Below are 23,066 nucleotides of genomic sequence, written 5' to 3'. Positions count from 1 at the left end.
TCTTTTATTACAATAACAAGATATTGTTATTGTATTACAAAGACGAATTACAATACAATATTTATTTTTATTGTAGTGGGTCATTACAATATTTTTTTTTTCAGATATTGTTATTGTTTTATAAAGATGAATTGCAATACAATATTTATTGTTATTGTATTATAGAATTACAATAGTTGTAAACAAGTAGTTGTTAAAAAAGTATTGTTATTATTTCTAAATTAAGTTAATACAATAACAATAATTATTGTTACTGTTATTGTTTTCATTACAATTACAATAGTCCTAACCCTACACACAACAACTACTTTTGTGTTCATGTAAGTAAAAAATAAGTTTTATTTGAAATAATTTACATTCTATTTACATAAATAAATAATAATATTTAGAGAAAAAATTTTTATACATAAAATTTACTTTTAAAATTATATAACTAAAATTACTAATAAATTAAAGTGAAATGTTCATTGCACGATATTTTTTTGTAGTTCGATTTGATTCGATAGCTTGATGTATTTTAATAGTTCGATATAATGCATTTTCAAAAATTTTTCATTTACAGTGTTTGCACGAAAAACCAAAACATGAAATAGATAAATGAAAGCCTTAGTAATTAAGGAAATCTATGGTTGCCCGAGCAGCTCTGCCACTAAGAATATCGACAGCGGATACTTTTATTTCCGTATCTCCAAATAACATCGACGCTTGCAATTCGCGCGGTTTTCCTCTTTTATCAGGTCGAATATCTTCAATTTTTATATCTGGCATTTCAATACGAATCTTTCCACACCTTTGAACGCCATTATCTGTTGTGTATAAAACGTCTGAACTTTCAGTGCAAAAAATATTAATTACTGTTGACTTTTGATTAGACCGAGCTGGTGCATAGCTTCTTGTTACACAGTCACCAATTCCAACAGATTCATCTACGCGAACAAAACGATCAAATATATCTTTGCACCATGCTACATTATCTTTAATAACTTTTTTTGATTGCAAGTGTTTTTCCTGATCAAATTTATTTAACACGCCAACGCCGTATGTCAAAGCAGATCGTCTTACACGCACAACTGTAGGGTCTAATCCAAACAATACAGCACCTTTTAAAATTGCTAATCCAACGTCATTAGGTATAATAACTCTAACACGATTTACAAAGTACTCGCGTATCGAGTTTTGAAGCAAAGGAGATTCAGCAAAACCTCCGACTAAAAATAAGTATTTCACTCCTTTTAGACTCGGTCGTGTGAGTAAATTTTCAATATGCTCAATAATGGCACCCATTACGGGTTGAAATAAAGTTTTCATAATTTTTGCAGATATTCTTAACATTCCTTGGGATGACCACTTTATATCTGGACTTTTATATTTTTTTACGGCTGTCTCTATAGATATTTTTTTGTGTTTTTTATGATACTCAATAAAACTAAAAGGTAGAGATATATTTAATGGAGTTTCATTTTCTGGTCTAGCCATTCGTTTTTTTGCTTCAAAAGAAATCATAAGATCAATCCACGCCGCAGGTCGCTTTAATTTAAATTTTTCAATAAAATCAGGATCAAATATTTTTTTCAAGAGATTTTCAAATTCTTTATCTACACCGGTTGCTCCACACGGACCACCAGTACCTCTATGTAGTTCTTTGAGCGTTCCTTGATTTACGTCAAGTTCGTGTACGGTTAAATCAACGGTACCACCGCCACAATCAACAACAATATATTCTGTTTTTTCTAAACGAAATAATTAGATTCAATCTCTTTTTAATGTATATAATAAAACCCTTTTTGAGTAAATGACGCAATACTTTAAAATTAAATATTTTTGTAAATGTATATCATACATGTATATCTTTATCCCATTTATAAATTACCTTCAAACTCTTCGGAAATAAAAGAATCATTGCCCAATTTCGCTTTTAAGTCGTCTTCAATTACACAATCTCGAATTCTTAGTTTACGGCAAAATATTGAAGCAGCTTCAGGTTCAAGTGCGATCAATAAACGATCCGGATGAGCCGGAGATGCAATGCCAGCCTTAATTAATAAATTCTTTCGTTTAAGCAAAACTACTTATTACATTAAAAACAATATTAAAAACAAAGTTTATTGTTATTTTTATAAGGAAATCAAAGATCAATCTTTGTAAGGTGTAAGGGTGTGAGAGTAAATATTGAAGATGTAAGGGTATGAGAGTAAAGATTAAGGGTGAAAGGGTGTGAGGGTGTAAGGGGGTGAGGGTAAAAAGAATAAAGAAAACTATTAAATAAAAAAATTATACAAAAAACTTTCAAACATAAGTATTTAAAAATAAGTAAACAAACATAAGTATATAAAAATAAGTAAACAAACATAAGTATATAAAAATGTTACGATAATCAATTTAAGTATTTAGGATTACATGATAATACAATTATGAAAAACTATGTTGATTAAAAAAATCTAAAATATTAGAGAACCATTTGAAGTTTTCAAATTAGAAAATAAATTCTTAAACCTTTACAACTTAAAAAAAGCTGTCGAATTTAATCCATTGATGAAAGTTTAGAGGTTTGCAAAAAAAAAAAAAAAAAAAACTAGTCTACGACTTGATTAAAACAAAACTTTGCCTTCCAAGTAAAATTTTGTCATAGCCAAATTTTTGCGTATAGTCCGACGGATTTCGGATTTTATGTGTTGACGCAAACTCCAAACTTTTGTATATTTAAAATGGTATTAGGGTAAGGTTGCTAATATTGTACCCCCTAAGACCAAATTTAAAAATGTAGGCCATCTACTGAGTTGAAACGTGGATATTCAATTGTATTTCATAATTTAGGTACTGTTTGTTGTAAAGATGTTTAAAAAACTCATAATTTAAAAAGCATTAAGTTCCAAAGAATCAAGTTAAAAAAATAGCGCTAAGAATACAATTAAGGAAACTAGATCCTTAATTGTACCATTGTAATCCAATATTGTACCACTTTCTTGATTTCAAATACTTTACAACTTCACAAATATTTTATGATTTTAGATATGAGAGATTAAAAGAACTGATTAAAATGAATGGTTTTTGTAAATTCAGCAATTGGAAATATTCTGATATAACATAACATAGCACCTAACTGCCCATAATCTAATGAAATGAAGTTTTTCATTTAATAAACTCCATGCAACTTGAATTTTTTTTTCTTCTGGAAAATGCCAAAAACAGGCATCATCAAATATGTTACAATTTTGATTTAAATTGTATGCTTATCAATGGGCTAGCTAGGATTAGAATAGAGGAGGAAGGCAGCTATTAAAGATATTTATACTAAATAATATAAAACAATATATACTATATTTGTTTTAAAAACAATTATACTAAATAATGTAAAATAAAATACATTAAAAATAAAAACTTTATTTTTTATGTATTTTATCTTACATTATTTAGTTATAAAAGTTGCAGATATTTTGTTTCTGTTTTTGATTAACCCCTGCAGAGTCGACATGACACCAGCCTTGATAAGCAAGACATTTTATTATATTCTTTTCTATATTTTCTTCACAAAGATAACAGAACCAGCTTCACTATGAAGAGATGTATTTGCTTGAACCTTTTTACACCACTCCTGCCCTGTTCTTTTTAGTTGATATTGGTAAAACTGAGCTAGAGAGTGCATCTTTATAAGGACTACTTGTCAATACAAGAGTAGTACTGGAATTTTTCTTTTTTTGTTTAAGTGGTGAAGTTCGTAATGGAAATATGGCTATTTCTTTAATTGGAATCTTAAAATTAAAAAAAAATGTTAACATAAAAAAAAGGTAAAAATTGTTCAATTTAAATAACCAACAACAACTGGATAATTTTAATTAAAACAATTCCTATATAAAGCTAAAAGATAATTACTGTTTGGAAAGTTTTTAATTGTTGCTTATTTAAACTCAACTCTTCTATGAGTAATTCGGAAGGTGCAAAGTCTTCTTCCTGAAACACTGATTTGTCTACTGGCCATATCCCAGTGTCTCTAAATCCATCAATAGCTATTTCCATACAAACAACCTTTGCATAAGTCTCTCCAAAAAGTTGAGACTCTTGAAATTGAGTAATATATCTGCCTGGATGGCTTCGCATCCATTTATCACAGGCAATGTTATATTTAGAATTTAAAGCTTTGAAAAACGATCTATCTAAAGGTTGTAGTCAATGAGTAGTATGTGATGGCAAAGATAGCATTACTATTCCATGATCTCGAGCTAAAACCAATGCTTCTAGATTTTATGTATGTGTTGAATCAAGGGTAAGAAGTACTTATTTTTGTTCGTATAAAAGTTTAAGACAAAGATAGTTTATAAAATGCCTTATCCACAAAGTAAAATAATCTGTGGTTATCCAACCACTATCAGAATATCCAAAAATTTTCAATGTTGGTGCTCCATCTTTGAGCCCATTTTTGAATCTCTTGCGTTTAAAAATGAGCACAGGAGGTACAAAAGATCCAGCAGCATTCATGCAACATACTCCAGTGGTATTTGAACCTCTTTCACTACTTATTATACCTCCTACCTGATGTTTCCCTTTCAGAACTAAAACTTTCATGTGTGTCTGAACTGTACTTATTACAGTTTCATCTACGTTGTAGATCAAATCAGCAGTAATATTGTAGTTATCAACAAGTGCGGTAAGTTTATTGAAAAATAGTTCAACCTTTTCTCTACAGAAACCGGTGGCTCTTGCCATAGATGTTGGTTCAGGTAACCTCAAACTGTTTCATGAATTGGTAATACCACTTCTTTCCAGCCATGCCCAAATCTTTGTTGATCTGATTAGGTATTTTATTTTTTTCAGCAATTTCAAATCCCAGTCGTCTTATGTCTTTAGTATTAATTCCAAACATACACGACTCGAGTTTCATGTTCAACTAACTCTTTCTCAATTTCAGGTGGTAAATTACTATTCCTACCAAAATGCTTAGTTGAGTCATTTGCGTATACATTTTTATGTTTCGCGTGCCTTTTAAAGGTTGGTTTAGGAATTCCGTATTTTAAACAAACGTATCCTCTTCTCTCCATGACCCATATCTCTGTTTTGACATTTCAAATTTTTTTTTTTTTCTAAAGGGAATTTGTTAAACTTTACACGTGTTTTTTATTGATCAAAGTGGTAGCCTCTCTTTTGACGTTTCAAATTTCATTTTTTTTTAAAAGGGAATTTGTTAAACTTTACACGCGTTTTTTAGCGGTCAAAATGGTAGCGTTGGTACAATTTAGGACCTGCCTTGAGGTACAATTTACGCAACTAATCTGGCATTTCTTTTTTTCTTTTTTTTTTTTTTTTTTTTTGTCACTTTCACCTTCTCAAGGCCGAGAAGACAACTACGGACGAGGAGGCAACTTATTTGTGGTATAACCCTCTCTCAACTCTATAACTCCGAAAACGAACATTGACGAACAAGCCCGCTGCGCGGAGAAACGAGTTGAGTGCGGTACTGCCAGAGACGTGGTGAGGATCGAACTCGGAACCTCTCGCTTATGAAGCGAGCGCTCTACCACTACACCACTACCGCATAACATTAGGTTAGTTAAAAAATTTAACAACTAATAATAAGGTATTTTAAATTCTAGGGAATTATTTCGAATTTAGATAAATTATGCTTTAACATAAATGCACTGAACAAATCATATCTTTTACTTTCTTTAGTGAAATACGCTTAGCCATAAATCCCTAAAAGAAGAAATCACCAATTACAAACCAACGAGAGCTTACTCTGGCCTTAATGCAGTTGGGTGACAAAAAAAAACAGTTGATTCCTTAATTTCATTTAGCAAAGAAAATAAATAAATTAAAAAATTTCTTATGGGTTGTAAAAATAACGAGTCATGTTAAAAGTACAATATAGACATCGGTACAATATTAGCAACCCTTGCTTATAACTTACCTATATGTTGATCAAAAATATAAATATAACTTAATTATATGCAGTTTAACAAAAAACTACGTCAATCGGAACTTAGAAGCAAAAGTACCCAAATGGTTTTGCTCTATTGACTCTCGTTAAATAAGATCAAAGTGAATCGAAGCTCTTTAATGAAACTTAAAATTCGTGCCAAAATATTTTGATGTTTAGAAATGGTGAAACTCGCAAACCCCTCAATATGATAAGATTGCATTAATTATTTTTAAACACAAATAGATTTTAAGATTAAAGTTGAATTATATTTTATTTATTTATATTATAAACAAATTTTTAAACTGCTTTAAAAACCGCTAAATCAAGAAAACATTAACCCAAATATTTTAACTCTTAAAATTTTTCTTGGTTGAAATTAAAGTATTTCGAAACATTTTTGAAAGCGATCGAGATAAATATTTATTATATTTCTAGCTATAAATATTTTTCAAGTTCCTAGAAATTTTTTTCTGATTACATTTTAAATTTCTGCCAATTGAAAACTTATTTCTACAATTCATATACAAAGTTATACAAACTTGATGTAAATCAAGGAACGGTAATTATTAGTGTTACTAATAATTATCGTTTTGCTTGACAAAGCATGAATTTTTTTTCTTGTAAAAAATCTTTCGTTACTATCACCACAGATGCAATTTGCTCTGCCTCAACTTGATCCAACCAATTAGGATTAAGATTTAAAGAGGTTTTAGAAGAATGTCACCTTCGTTGAGTATTTTTGGTACTAAAGGATGTTTTTTGTTAAGTTTAGGCTTCTTAATTTGGCAAATAAGAAGCTTTTAAACGTACCCCAAATGTCAAAAGACTTGATGACGTTCGTGATAGAATAGAAAGTCTTTTTTTTTAATTAAAAAAAATTATGAGTAGCAAATACCAAAAACTTATTTATTTGCACTCATTTTTGCACATTGCACTATTTATCTCATTTTTTTAGCCGTGGCGCAGGGGTTAGAGTTGGCTTAGAACAATCATAGGTTCAAGGATCGAAGTAGGCTCTGGCCAGATCGGCAATACTGGTTCGTTCTTTTTACTTTATTTGGGATTGTATTTGATTATTTTTTGTTAGTTGATTTTTGTTTCTTTAAAGGTGATTATTTTGTTGCAGTATTTTTTTTTGATTTTTATTTAATTCACATTGGAGATTAATTCATTTAGTTGTTCATAACATCCATTTCATTATTCATAAGTACTGATTATTTAAATCAGATTATTTAAAGCGATTAACTAAAATGTGATTTGCTGAATGATATTTTAATTACTACAACCTGATGTCAATTGTTCATTTTAATTTACATTTGAGTTTAGTTCAATTATTTTAAAAATTATATTAATTTATGAATTAAACTACAGGAGTCACACAATTGTATCATTAAAAATTTGTGACGTTAAATATTTTTATAATGAATTATTTGAACATGCTTCATTTCCTAAAATTAACAACCAAAAAAAATTTAACATCAGCTAGTATAAATATCATAACAACTCTTGTTTTCAAAAAGCTTTTTAAAACGTGTAAATAAAAACGTTATGATGATCACTTCCTTATTTTTTCTTTAATAATATTAGCAAATAATATTTTTGCAAATTATTATTTTTATTGCGTTATGATATCACAACACCATAAATGCGCAAAAACTATTAAATGTTTGTTACTGATAGGCACACTGAATAAGATTAAAAAAAAAACACAAATTTTGAGCCCTCGCTGGCTTAATGATGTCTCATGATAAAAAAAAAATTTTCAAAACAAGGGTTTAGTAGTAACTAAGTAAGTCGGGGAAGTTGGGGTACAGTGGATCGAGGCGCACAGTGAATAAAATGCATTTTCTCAAAGATTAGAACTTTTTTTCATCTTGATTATGTAATCATTTTAAGTGCTCATATATTAGCCATCTTTATTTATATTTGTTACCACATAATTTTTGTTTAACGGTTTTTGGTAGGTAATTTTTGTTTTTAGCTCACTAAAGTAAATTTTCTTACCTTCCTTATGTTTGTTATGGAGATCATGGTTATAATAATTTTAAAAGTTGAAGTTTTTCATTGATATTTATGCTTAGTAGTTTAACTTTTCTTTTAACAACGCTCATGTCACAAGAAATTAGACTTAAACTTAATTTATTTTGGTGGGGCACAGTGAATTGGGGTACAGTGAATAGTTTGATTCACAATACCCTATTAATGATCTTAAAAATTAAATTTATGCCTTTTTTAACAAACAGACTATATGAAAATGAATGAATTAGTTTTAAGATATGTAAAATAATATTTGAATAGTTTTTTAATATTTTTATAAGTTTTGTTATCAATAAAAAAAACATTTTCTTCCCAATTTTCAAAATGTCTATTTTTTCGATTTTTTTTACTAATCTAATTGATAAAAGTATGCCAAAAGTAGAGTGTATAATGTTTTTACTCCATCTGCCTCATAGTTATTTGGTTTTGCCCCTATGCACTATCATTAATTCACAGTTGTGTTCATTGGTTCACTGTGCCCCAGTACTTGGGCATAGTGAATAATGTGACACAACTCACTTTAAACCTTTCTATGAGGCGTTAGATAATAAATACTTGGGTTTTAGTGATTTATTATCATGAAGAGCATATATATCAATCCTTTCGCCTTGATAAAAATAAAATACGTATTTTAACTTTTGCTCAACTTTAACTTTTTCTAAACTCTTAAGATGACTCCATTAATACAATGTTTCATGGGGCCCCATGTACCATGGTGCCCCCACTCTCCCCAAATTATTGAAAATTTGTTGGTAATATATTCAACAAAAAAAATTCTTACTTCATAGGCTGCTGTTCTCATGAATTGTTTTGCCGGCTGCCTCCATATCGCAGGAACAGTCAGCACCCAAGTTATGTCTTCTTCGCAGAGCTGTGCAGTTGATTGATCAGATAGTTCGGCTAAAACGTGCTCTTTAAAAAACTTTAAAGCGTAAGTAAACACCTTTAGTGCAGGATATAATTTCCCATTTGACGCTTTAATTTCAATACCAGTGCGCAAATCCTGTGGGAAAATTAAAGTTAAGTTGCATTACATTTATACTTTTAATGTACTTTGAGTTATTTTGTGTTATAAAGTTTCCGTGACTAATAAAAAATCTAGAAAACCTGTTCTGTCACAAATATTATATTATCACATTTTTTTTGATTGAAATAGTTCAAAAAAACTGCTTTATTATATATTATAGATTTAATAATATTATTTTATTTTTATTTGAGCGGGAGAAAAAGGAAGTTGCATTAGCGGTCACTGAAAATTTAACAGTTTTTATGAAATAAAATGAATTTAAAAATAATCTAAATACTTCAGTGTGGAGGCTGGTAACAAGTTGCATTTCACAAGAAAGTTAGAGTTGATACTAGAGTTATTTCTCAATTTTTTAATTCATCTGCTAGAAAACTAACAAATGAGTCTAAATCAAGCACAGTAGGGTAGATTAGGGTAATATGAGCACCTTGGTAATATGAGCATACTTTAAGATTCCTTATATGTAAGCAGTGGAGTTAAAGTTGCTTAGTATTTTTTGAATCGAGTTTATATGGTATAAAAACAAAACATTATAAAAAATTTTAATATTTTAATAACACTAAATGTTTTTCTGTAATTTAAATTCAAAAAATTTGAATTTTTATTGTTCAAAGGTTTGAGTTAATAAAATTGAAAAAATGAATGAAATTATTATAATTTTTTTTTTTTTTGTTGCGGAAAACGTAGTAGGATTATTTCAACAAAAAGTGGCTTAAAATTTGATCTTTTAGTGCTAACTTTCTGTAAATAACGAATCATTATATTCCAAAAATTAGTTCTAATTGTTAGGTTGTTGTTTTTTTACTAAATTAATGTTTTTTTGTGAGCTAATTCAAAGTGCTCATATTACTAAGTGGTCTGGGTGATATGAGAACTTTGCTACTTTTTTAAAACGTCTGTGTTTTAAGAAAAAAGATTCGGGCGCTCTAATATCTTAGTGAATCATGAGTAGGGATCCCTAAAAACTGTTTATTCACAAAAATTTTGGTTATTCGCAAAAAGAAAATTTCATTATTTTTATACATAGTTTTATATTTATTATAAAAATTTTGAAAAAAAGTGGTAAGCTAAGTATCCACTATCAGGATGCCGCGATCCCTATAGTATATGGAAAGTTTTACCTCAAAAAAACCTCTTAATATTTAATTAAGTAAGATACTAATTAGATTATATTTTCGAACAGCAATGTTCTAAAATATAACTTAAGGACCTTATAGTAAATAAAGCTTTACAATAAATTAAGGTATAATTAAGTTAACTGAAAACTTATTCATGTTGTATTTATGTAGTAATAAAGTACCTACATATTTCATAAAACATACTAGCAGTCAAATCTATGTTTAGTTATTAAGTTTCATTAGTTTATTTATAAGTGGAATTTTTACAAATTATCAACTCCAATTACTTGCAGAACGAGAGATCAAAGAACAAAAAAACAAAGAAGTGTTTGGTAAATCCTAAAGTTATAACTTCTTTTTTCATAATTCATAATAATATAATCTTTTTTCATTTCTACTTTTTTTGAATTATCTTTATTTTAATTACTTTTTTTTGAATTATCTTCCCAGTGAGCATGGGTCGTCCGGGAGACATCCTTTAAATGTCTGACGGACGTCTGAACGCTTGCGAGACGTTCGACAAACGTTCCCCAGACGAAGCGTTTCCTCCGGGTTGTTTTGTCCTGCAAAAGGTTAGGCCATTAATACTGTTATGTCTCTCACAGTAATATTTTTCTACTGTATAAAAGTCTAAATTATAAGTGATAATATTGTTGAGAGAACATGGAAAATTTTTTTATGAGCTGTTTATTTAAGCTTTTATTTTTTAAATCATTTTTTTAAACACTCAAAAATATGAGCTAGGACAAGATAATTCCGCACGTGAATAATGAATCGTGTAATCGTGTATTCGTGTAACTATTTAGTAAAGAATTTTACTTTTTATGATTTATTCTTGACCAGGAAATATTAAAGCAAGCAATGCATGAAATGTAAAGTGTGTAACCATAAAATAAGAATGTATATAATTCCTTTAGAGATTTGATATTCAGAAAAAAATTGCTCTTTACATTATAGCAATATTTTTGAAGATTTCCATTTCGAATTTATTTATATGGAAAATAGAATTTAAGTTTCATCAAAACTAACTTTTAAACTCTAAAGGTAGGATATCGGAATTACCCTTACTATATATATATATATATATATATATATATATATATATATATATATATATATATATATATATATATATGTAAATCTATATATATATATATATATATATATATATATATAAATATATTTATGGGGGTGTTCTACCCCCACCCCCACCCCTAAATATGCCCCTGGGTATGAATCTTTCAAAAGTACCGACTGGCTCCTTAAATAAATAAAAAAAGTGCCTTAAAACTAACATATTGTCCAACAACATCTACCTGTCCAACAACATCTGAAATTTCATTGGTGTCTAATAACATCTGTGCAAAAATTAAATGAATATTACAGATGCAATTACATCTTTTAAGTTATCAAAGCGTAATAACGTCTCTACAACTACATTTGTGGATTCTACAGATGTAGTTACATATTTTAAATTATCAAAGTGTAGAGATGATCTTAGACTTCTCCACAAATGTTTTGGACAGATGTAGTAATCTTTTCCCAGAAATAATATCTTAAATAGAAAATAGTATGACAAGTTAATAACTTTCTACCTCTGAAGGTAGAAAATTATACTTTACCATGGGTATATCACAAATCCTACCCTAAAGTAGAACTTTTAACCTTTTTTTTTTAAGGGTGTAAAAGGTTTACGGGTGATATTTCGTTAATATAGTTGGAAGTCTTTTTTTTCTATATATAAGTTTTATTTATTTTATGAACTTTATCTATATATTAATACTGTATTGATTATTTATAAAGTTTTTACTTTAATTAGAAAACTTTAATTTACTATAAGTTCTTATATATTTATATAATTAAATATGCATAATACTTTTTTTGTTACTTGGGAAATGTAAACCATGTGTGTAATCGAGAAGCAATAGAAAACAACAATATTATTCCTAACTTTAGAGTTAGGAATATAGAGTTAACACTTTTAACGTTACTGTTTTTTGAACGTTCTTTAAGTTTTCAGTTTGAAATTTTTTGTTAAAAAGAACCACAAAAACATAAATAAGGGAAAGCTATGTGGATTGCCTTATACTATCTTAAGTTTGTTGACGAAAACTTAATTCGTAATAAAGTATATTTATCCTTTTTCGCACTCAATAATGCCGTAGTTTGCAATTTACAAAACATTTTTTAGTTACTTTAATCTTGCAATAATAAATTTATTTGCTTGCGCCGTTGTTTGTCTATTTTTTAATATATATTTAGTTATTATTAAAATTATGATTTGATAGAAACTTTAAAGGAAATAAATTTTGTGATTTGAAAAAAACATTCAAAAGGAAAACTTTTAAAAAACAAACCTGAGAAGAATGCAATAGCATCTTAAATTTATCAAAATAAAGCCATCTTTTTGACTCCATTGCGTCAAGGTCATGATAAAAATCTCTTGCACCAAACCCAAAAGAGTGGAATGAACCGTCTGGTTTAAGTAACAAAGTTGTTGGTGTTTTTTGGTTTGTCACGCCGGGATCGCCACCTTCCCATCTACGCATCATATGAATGCTGTTTGAATCTCGGGTAAAAGAAAATGCATATCCACTGAATGTGGTACCAAAATCTATAGCAACTACAACTAATGAATTATGTTGTCCAACGTAACTCATGGGAAGACCAGAATCAAACGATGCTATAGCTGAACTTGTGCGTGAACTCATACTGTCAGTTCTTGATAATTGATCAGATGAATAAAGTAAATCTTCTCGCGGAGTTGCGCTACCAGATCCACTGTATCCGATGTCTTCTGATTGCAGATTTTGAAAACTACCTTTAAGATATCTCTCAAAGTTCATTTTTGCTGAATGGTCACGCAGCTCACTTTGAAATTCTCGTTGTGCGGCAATGTTGCTGTTGCTATATTGGTAGTATGATATCCTATTGTCATTTTTAAACAAATCCGAGTTCAATTTTTCTTCAAGATTTATATCACTTTTTCGTTTGAATAAGTTCTCTTGCGATGAGTACCTATTAAGATTTTGACGCAGCACAACATCGGGTTGTGCGCGATACATTTGAAGTTGTAAAACATCTTGAGAACGATAGTGATCAACATTTTTTGTTAAATTTGCGGTAGATTCTGTCCGATTATAGTTTCTTTCCATATTTTCTTGAAGAGTTAATCTTAGTAATCGAAAATCTTTAATTGCCTTATCATATTTTTTTTGTAATTCGCTTATGTCACTAACACCATTATCTAGGTTAATTTCACGGTGAGTGATTTTTAAAAGTTTATCGTTGCTATGGTTCTTTTTATTCTTGTCAATAATTTTAGGAGATGTTTTGTCAACGTCTTTATGAAAAATATCTATAGAAGTTTTAGAACCTATAATGCTGTTTTCACAAGGATTATCCGCAACTTTTTTAACGATATCGTTTGGTGTTTTTATTGGTGAATTTGGTTTTTCATTCCGGCTGTATAAAATGTGTGATTCTTCATTTTTTCCAAGAATTTCTTCTCTAAAAGAATAACTTAAATAGTCGTTGGCTTCAATTTCGGCGTTATATAAATTCAGATTGTCTTCTAAATCCAAGCTTGTGTTAAGGTTTACGTTTCCGCAATTTGTTTCGTCAGTTGAAAAATTTCGTTTTTGCGAGCTGAGTAAATACGGTTTGAATGTGTCAGCCATCTTTTTTTTTTAATATTTTGAAATGAAAAGATCTGAAATTAAATAATTAAAAAAATCAATACTTGAAAATAGTCTTAAAAGTGATTAAGTTATATCATAATAACTTTATCAAAGTATCTAGTTTTACACATCATACGCGTATTAGTAAAGATTTTTATGTGAAATTAACCATGGAAGTATAAAAGATAATACTTCCATGATTTAAACGAAACAAATAAATACTTTGAAAGTTTTTTTTGTATAAGTTTCCGTTTCTCTCTTAATGCTCATTAGAGTTATTCTAAGGCAATAAAGCATCTTTCGACTAATTAATACCGTTACAAAAAAAATGTATAATAAAAACTGAAGATAAATCTCCTCTTCAATACCCTGCCCCACCCCCCGTCTCTCCTGTCTTGTTTATTTTCTTCAAAATTTTATCAGTTAATAATAAAAAAAGATATTATGAAACTATGTCTACTAAACTAAACAACTAAAAAATAAAATAAAAACTTACATTGATTAACTTCAAAGTTTTATGATGAATAAAAAAAAAATTGTTTTCCAATAAAAGTGTTTAATTCAAAATAATTTCAATCAAACGACGTACGTATCGTCAGCAAGAAATAGTAGAAAGTGTTACATTTTTACGTCATCATGTTGCCAAGCATTGACAAAATATCTATTTAAACAAAAGGCTCAAATTAAAATTGGATTTAAAAATATTGAAACTATATTATATCATAAACTTTATACTGATATTATATACAATATATGTAATTTGATTTTACTATATAATATAATACTATATAATAAGTACATTTCGTAAGAGATGCAAAACCGCGGAACTAGCATTGGAAAATACCGCGTATCTGCACAACAAATTTTTTTACTGGAGAAGATTAAAACTTTATACATTTTTTATTTCAACAGATTTTGGGTTCATTTTAGTATAAACTTATACTAAAATAAATTACAAGAAACAACATTACAAAAAACAATAATATTCTTAAGAGTATTCATGTTTTCTGTAATGTCATCAATAGAAATATGGTGTTAAAATTATTAAATATCCAATTATAGTAGCCAATGTTAGTTACACGGTTTTGCACTATCCCCGACGAAATAGACATTATAAGTCATATGAAGATTAAAATATTTATATATTTAAATCATACTTTGATAAAATCTTTTATCAAAGTATAATTTAAATGTATAAAATAATCATGAAATAAAGTTTAAAAAATACTATAATAAGTTAAACTTTAAGAAAAAGTGTTAATACGATTCTTGTAGCAGGGCATCGTGTAATTAAAAGGAGATTTAAAAAAGGTATTAAGCAATTAGATAATTGAAATAATTTTATCTATAAAATTTGCAAAATGTCCTTTTTACGTTTATTTCCAAACAAATATTTCAACAAAAAATCTGTAGGAGCACCGTTCAATAAAATATCTGACACTTGGTTTACATAGTGCTTAAAGCAACTCATGCGCTTGGAGATCTTTTTCCTCTAAAACCTAAACAGATTTGGTGAATAAAAAAGAGCACTTGCTTTTACTCAGCGTTTTTGGAGGAATTGATCAACTTAACTTAAATAAAAACTTGGAAAAAAAATTAAAACTCCTTTTTTGTCGGGAAAGCTTTTACTCTGAAAAATTGCTCACATGTGAAAAAAATGTGTAAATAAAAAAAGCTATAGGCCGGGTGAATAAAAATGAGCAAATGCTTTTACTCTTTTACGTATTTTTGAGCAATTGCTTTTAGCATTTTCTTTTTAGCTTTTACTTTTACTCAAAGCAATTGCTTTTTATTATTCATCCGACTTGTTAATTTCACAAAGTTATGAGTTTGTTTAACGTGTTTGTAACGTTTTGACCCTGTAAGTTTTGTTGATCAGCGCAATTTAATATGGACACGGACATTTATTCTTGTTTTTGGTAAGACATTTTTCTAAAATATTTGATACATAAACACAGACACAATGTAAGTATATAGCATACCTCAATTGACATATCTTTTTTCTAGATAGATAATTTATCTTGGATTTTTTTAAATTATCCTTCCGGATTATGTTATTCAAATCCTTAAGTATATATTTTATTATGACAAAATATTAATGTGATAAACCTTCAAAATGGCAATCTTTGTTTGGAAGCTTTTCAAAATTAATGATAGCTTGAATTCACAGCAATTTGCATTCCATGTGGAGAGCAGATAAGCAGGGGATGTAATAAATATGGTCAGAAGTCATTTTTCACAACTCCACTGCATAATCACGCAAAAAAATTTCCTTGTATATTGTATGAAAAGGAAAAAAAATTAATTTTAGAATCTTCTTTATCTGCATAAGGAAGTTCAAAATGTATTGAATTCTCATCAAGTCTCCTTTGTAAAATCTCCTCAGGAAGTTGATGCTTTCTTTCATAGGCGTAGAAGCCACATCCGGAAATTTGTCGGGGGCTCGAGCCACATCCGGAAATTTGTCGCTGAGGCGTTGCCCCATCCGGGAAAATTCACCAAAAATATTTAAAAAATAAAAACCATAATATACTTAAACATTAACAAATACGACAATTTAAAAACGATTGTAGTATTTCCGCAAATACCTATGATGATTTTCAAAAGTTTAGGCATTCAAATGTTTATATTATTTTTCGAATTTCAGAAGTTACACGCTTGTGATGATGATGACTGATGAGTCTCAAGCGAATTTCAGAAGTTACACGCTTGCGATGAGTCTCAAGCGAATTTTAAGATTGGTAAAAACGTAACAAAAGCAATTTAACGGAACTACATAAACTAAAGAGTTGTGTGAGTTTAAACGTTAGTATTTTTTTTCTTTGATAATTTTGGCAGTATTATTCGTATTAATTATTTAAAAGTTTTGAATTAATAATCATTTGAATTTAAAAGACGTAAGTTTTTGAAGAAATTTTTTAATTGTTCAACAGTACATTGACTTTTAAGTAATAAGTTATACGATGTTGTAGAATGAAGAAGATTAGTAAATACTTTTCAAGAAAAGAAAATCAAATTAAAACAGTTGCATTATTTTCTGAATCTCAAAATGCTAATAACTTCCAAGATAATACTCATGAAAGTTTATCATTTGTTCAGTCAGATGATGCAACTGATTCAACCGCTTTTGTTGAGTTACCGTCTTTTACATAAGAGCCTGGACCTTGTTGTTCGAGACAGTCATCTTTTCCTTTAAAAAATGGAAGAAAGTTTAAACAAAACTGGAATGAAAAATATAAATGGGTTTTTCATGACCGCGAGAAAGAAAAAGTTTTTTGTTTTACCTGCATCAAAGTTACCCAAATGAAAATGCCTTTACCTCGTAGTTCAAGAGAAAAAGATTTTGAACAAATCTTTTTGTACGAAGCTTTTATTTTAAACGGATTTTCTAATTGGAAGAAAGCGTTACAAACTTTTAATTCTGAACGCGATCTGAACTCCATAGGGCGTCTGTTAGTATGATCGCCTCAGCAACACTGGAATTGACCGTTATCCAACACCTTAATTATCACCAAAATAAAGAAATGATGGATAATCGTACGGCTTTATCAGAAATATTTACATCACTCTTTATTTGGTAATTCCTCAATTTCGTTTAAGAAAAATTTAGATTAACTATCAATCATTAAGTTTATTTACTGGATACCTAAATGTTTCCTCTTAATGTATGAGGGAACGCGAGGCCTTGCCATTCATGGAAAGGTTGAAAATAATTCAAACTTTCGCATTTTACTCAAACTACGAGCAGAGGATTCTCTGGAACTGAAGAAATGGTTGAATCGTCCTAAAAAACAAAAGTGGCTCTCGCCTGAAATTGAAAACAAAATTCTGCAAGACTTTGCTCATGCAACGCTTCGTAAGCTATGCGAAAGTATAAGGGAATCACAATTGTATAGTTTGATGGCCGATGAAACAAGGCATATGTCCGCGAAAGAACAAGATCTGCATTCAGCGTGTTAACAAAATATTTAAAATTGAGGAGCTTTTTATGTGATTTTACCAAACCGAGAACATCAAGAGCGCAACTATGTTAAACTTTTAATGGACGTTTTGCGTCGATTTAGCCTGTTGATTCAAAATTGTCAAGACCAATGTTTTGACGGATTGTCTAACATGTCTTAAAGTATCTATGGATTGCAGACTTTAATAAAGGGAAATAAGAGCGGGCAATTTACGTGTAGTGCCGCGCTTATAATCTTAACTCTCAGCACAAGATTCTGTTGAAAAAAAAACAGAGATCAGGTATATTATGAATTTAGTGCAATTCTTCATCGCATTTGCCCGTGGATCTCCAAAATGATTGGGATGTTTTAATAAATTTTGAAATGTAGAGGATGTAGAAAGCGAAACAACGCTGCGGCCATTTTGCCCCACTCAATGGATCCTTAGAAAAGCGTTCATTATATCTATTACGAGTAACTATCCCGCCATTATCAACTGGTTAGAGGATTTTGAAAATCATTCTGATAATTCAGCTAAAAATAAGTCAGAAGCAGTGGGTTATCTGGAATCATTTTGTAAGTTTGACACATTTTTCAAATTGGAAATTTTGCGCATGATCTTTACGATAATCATGATAATCGAGGATGCTAATACTGCACTCCAAGGTAAATATTGTTTTATTTTTAGTGTTTTTTTTTAAATATATTATTTTAAGCAAATTATAATGCCAGCTTTTCTATGCATCTCTGGATTGTGTTATAACGGGACTTGCAACCCGTTTCAAATCGACTGAGAACACTGAGCATTAAGCAAATGTAGAAAAATTTCTCATTGGTCAGAGCTTGGAAGTTGGATTCGTTAAGACTTTTTACAAAGATGACTTTGAAGATTATAGAAGGCTACAACTCCATCGCGATATATTTGTGGATCATGCAAAATTCAAGAATATTTAACTAATTGATTTTGAATCAGTTTTGAATGAGGTTGTAGACCATGATGGTGCTCTTTCTCAATTAATTTTACTGATTTCCGAGTTTGTGACTTAGAAACCAGAAAATGCTTTAACTTATACAAAGCAAAAAAGTCTTTGTATAAAGTTGAGAAAAAAATTTTAATAAAAATTTAGAAGTTATTAAAAATTAATATGTAATTAAATTAAGTCCTGCGTATTGATTCAATTCGATTCGCGAATCAAGTGCCACATTGATTCGAGATTCGATTCGAAAAAAATGATTCTAGTTTTTCCAATTACTATTTATTTTGTTGGTGTTATTGTTTTTTCAGATATCCAACGCTAAGATGCTATCAAAATGTTTTTATTTACCTCAGCCAGAATAACGTAACTGAAATCGAAATTAATTGTAAACAACCGCTAAAAAACTAATCCAGTTAAACAACCGCTAAAAAACTAATCCAGGTAAAAAAAAGGCTTTTGTAAACAACCGCTAAAAAACTAATCCAGGTAAAAAAAAAAAATGTTTATTATTTGTTAGTAATTGATACGATGGTGTGCCTATAATTCTAATTTATTAACTAGCTTTTTAAATAGAAATGTTCTAATAATATCAAATTTTCCTAGGTTGTAAATGTAGTCGCGTAGTCAACATTAGAGTTTTATCTAAAGCTCATATTTATCTCAATTAGGAATGGCAAAAACTCTTGACATTCTAAATGTCAGGTTTTGAGGATTTAGAAAACAAAGTTGGTGAAGCAGGTAATGAACTAACTTTTAAATAAACATCAAAACTAAAAAACGCTTAGTTTAATGAAACTAAAATAGTTCATTTGTTAATGAACATAAGTAAATAAAATTATGAAATAATTCATTAAATAAGTAACCTGATGTAAATAAATGTAATGCGAATACTGAGTGACTACATTGTGATGTGAATACAAAAAATGTGATGTGAATATTAATGTATAAAAATGTAGTGTGAATATTGAGTATTTAAAAAACTCAAAGCCTCAATGACATTATCGTGTTCAATTTAATTGTTTAATCGTGTTCGAGCATAAAAACCTAGCTGCAGAGACTGCTTGTTCGGACTCATGTAGAACGTATAGAGAGTAAACAACCGTATACTTTTTGAATGTGATTACCTCTGGTGTCTCCACTTTCAAGTTGTTGATAAATGTTTAGATTTTTTCTAATTTACTTCATAACGCTTGCACAATTAGTCGTGATACCAATCATATTGTCAACTTTTATTTTAAAATTATGGAGTCTTTTGCTTAGAAGTGAAACACACTTTTCTGTTGGCATAGATCAAAAAATGCAAAGCAAGCCTAAATTCCGATAGCTTTTCAATTCATGGACGTTCACATTCATATATCTAAAGTTTCTAAAAGAACTCATCAAGCTTTTTAAAAAATTTGGAGCGTCTTGAAGTTTGATCAATTATTTCCTTTGTATTTTGTTTTTAAATAAACTTGTAGTAGTCTAACGCCATTTTTCTAATAGTGTTTTGTGATTCTGGAACATTTTTACATCCTCGTGCGACAAACCCAGCTTTCGGATTTTGCAAACCCGGGTAACGGGTGATGAGGAAGTTATCGGACAAATCTGAATTAAACTATTCGACTATAATAATTTGTTTTTGTGGTTTTAAGCGTAAGTTTAAATGTTCTATAAAATATAAACTTTATTATTTGAAACACAGTTATTTAAAATGAGTTTAAATGCAGCTGAATGAGAATCTTTTTGAAAGTGACTCAAAATGTTTTATGAATATAAAACTAAAAAAAAAAAAAAAAGAAATCGTAAATCATTTTGAAAAGGGAGGGTTTGCTCGAAATTTAATATATGATATCCTAAGAGTTGAAAATGTTCAATCTTTTTCTGATAAAAAGCACCCTGGTTGTCTACCAACCTGCGCTACAGAAAAAAATTCCAAATTAACAAGACTTGTCAACAATCGAAAAGGGGTCAGTCAGAGAAAAATAGGTTTTAAATTCGGTGTAAACCAATCGACAATTGGTCTTCAGTTTAAAAAAATGAATATTTAATATAGAAAACGTGAAAAGACTCCAAAATACACTATAGAACAACAATTAAAGGTAAAGAAAAGAAGCAGGAAACTAGTTAACCAACTCTATAAAACAAAATCGCTTCTGGTCATCGATGACAAAAATACTTTTGCTTTGCTGGAGACATGCCTCGAAATTCTGGACACTACACAAACAACAAAAAGACATGCCCAGGGAGTGTTCGTTAAATAAGATTAGAGAAATTTCAAAAAACTTTATTAATATAGATAGCCATATCTGACCGTGGTATGTCCGTGCCATTGTTTCGCACTTTTAAGGCTATAGCAATTAATTCATCGATCTATATTGATGAATGTTTAGAAAAACGACTTCTTCATTCATTCGCAAGTATCATGGAGACTAACTATTTATTGTAGCCAGATTTAGAAACTTCTCATTATTCTAAAGATTCTATAAATTGGACGGACCAATATGTCTATGACGTTGATAAAGAATCCGATCCCCAAATGTGCCTCAAGCATAACCAATTGAAAACTTTTGGCGACATTTGGCACAGTGGGTTTACGAGGGAGATGGGCAAGCTTCAACAGAGCAAGTTATGATTGATTGAATTAAGTTAAAACTTCAAAAAATCGATTTAAATTTTTTACAGTCGCCTATGAAAGGCGTTAGAACAAAATTGAGATCAATTGCAGTGGTGTTTTTCCTTTAAAAAATAACTTATTTTTATTAAAAGATATTTTATTAAAATACTTTATTTAAAAAAAATGTAATAAAAGTTTTTTTTTCATTCATAAATAAGTTATTGACGTTTTTATTTTGTCCTATAATTTACGCATAACCCGTTAAACAGATAAATTTACAAATTTTGCTAAATGACATGCCATCTTTAGCTGCCAAATACTCAAAAACTTCAAATAGATTTTCTTCTTTCGATGTTGATAAAAAAGGAGTTTGCGATTTTTGACTTAACTATTTTGAAGTTCTTCATCTAATACTTTAAAAGGTGAAGCTTTTATGGATGAACTTGGTTCTTGCCATTACATTTTTATTTTAAGTTTCGTTTATGTTAAGTTTTATGTTCAGTTTTTAAGTTAAGTTAATGTATAGACAGTAAATGAGAATGTACACATACATGTACTTTGCACATGGCTGTTTCATTGTTACTCAGAGGAATTTTCCTCTATGTGAGATTATCAATAAAAATGTATTTTAATAATGTATTTAGAATTAAAATGTATATTACGTATAGTATTGATAGACTTTTATCAAAAGCAGTTTATTATGCTTTTAATAAAAGCTCAACACAAATTTGTTTCTTATTATTCACAACTACATAAATATTGATGATATGTGAAAGTACTATAAAAAAATGCATATTCACCATTTTTATTGCCGTTTTTTGAATATTTTACATTTTTGTATTTATGTGGAAAATCAATGCATACATCTTTTTCACCCCTAACCTTTAAAGATCTCTTTTTTATCTCAAAACATACTCTGGGAAGTATTTTTGACTTTTTACTCGATTTGACTTAGATCGATCTAACTCTTTTCAATCTTTTTTTAATAATACCTAATGGAAAATTTTTTAAGATGGCCCTAAGGACAGATTGTTTTTTGTTTTTTTTTTTTGAGGGGGAGGGGCTCGGACCAACTAGCCACAGTACTGGTTAGATTTTTGTGTTCTTCTTTCAAAAACTCATTTTATATATTTATTAGCATGCAAATTGCTGTTTTGTAAAAGTGACTTAATTTTGTTATGTCACTTATTTTATTATATATTCCTAAGATTTTAAGCTGGACGGATAAAAAATTACATACTAGTTAATTACAATCATATGCTTATATAATTCGCTTTGATAAAATATTTAAAAACAGAAATGTAATGAACTGCTAAAATATACGCTCGCGCTCATACAAATATTACACAATTTAAAAAATTTTAAATATTATAACTTACTCGAATGATTTATTTTAAAAGGCATACGAGACGCTTCGTTTTTTTTTGTCTTTAAATTCGTTAGATGAAAAATGAAATTTTTAATGTTTATGAATAGCAAAAGTCTTATTGTTTACATTTGATGAACGAATTATTAAAGCTATTTGTACTTTAAATCTATTTGTTTTTAGCAAAGCAAACATTCACTATTTATAAAAGTTTTACGTTGAATTAAAACTTCTTACAATTAATTATTAAACACAAGTGTAAAAGAAAGTTTTTCTCTTTATGACATCTACATAACTTTTTTTTTAAATTTTTTTTTTTTCTTTCACGTAGATTTTGCGTGCATTGTAGTGTTGTCAACAAAAAACTTTGCTCAAAAAAATGTTTACGGCATTTTAAAGATACAGAAAAAAAG

General features: G+C 29.0%; 1 protein-coding gene across 1 annotated transcript; it reads right to left on the bottom strand.

The window, feature by feature from the left end:
- Positions 1 to 384: 384 nt before the first annotated feature.
- On the bottom strand, positions 385 to 22,853 carry LOC100207121 (heat shock 70 kDa protein 12A). Its single transcript, XM_065792315.1, has 6 exons — positions 22,667 to 22,853; positions 14,270 to 14,434; positions 12,451 to 13,805; positions 8,730 to 8,951; positions 1,871 to 2,033; positions 385 to 1,730 (listed from the first exon to the last, which is right to left on the bottom strand). The coding sequence occupies exons 3-6, from the start codon at positions 13,771 to 13,773 to the stop codon at positions 607 to 609; spliced, it is 2,832 nt and encodes a 943-aa protein (XP_065648387.1). The 5' UTR covers positions 13,774 to 13,805; positions 14,270 to 14,434; positions 22,667 to 22,853; the 3' UTR covers positions 385 to 606.
- Positions 22,854 to 23,066: the final 213 nt, after the last annotated feature.

The sequence above is a fragment of the Hydra vulgaris genome, chromosome 03, assembly GCF_038396675.1.
Source record: "Hydra vulgaris chromosome 03, alternate assembly HydraT2T_AEP".
Classification (NCBI taxonomy): Eukaryota; Metazoa; Cnidaria; class Hydrozoa; order Anthoathecata; family Hydridae; genus Hydra; species Hydra vulgaris.
The sequence above is the reverse complement of the archived record's forward strand: the minus strand, read 5'-3'. Positions and strand labels throughout refer to the sequence as shown.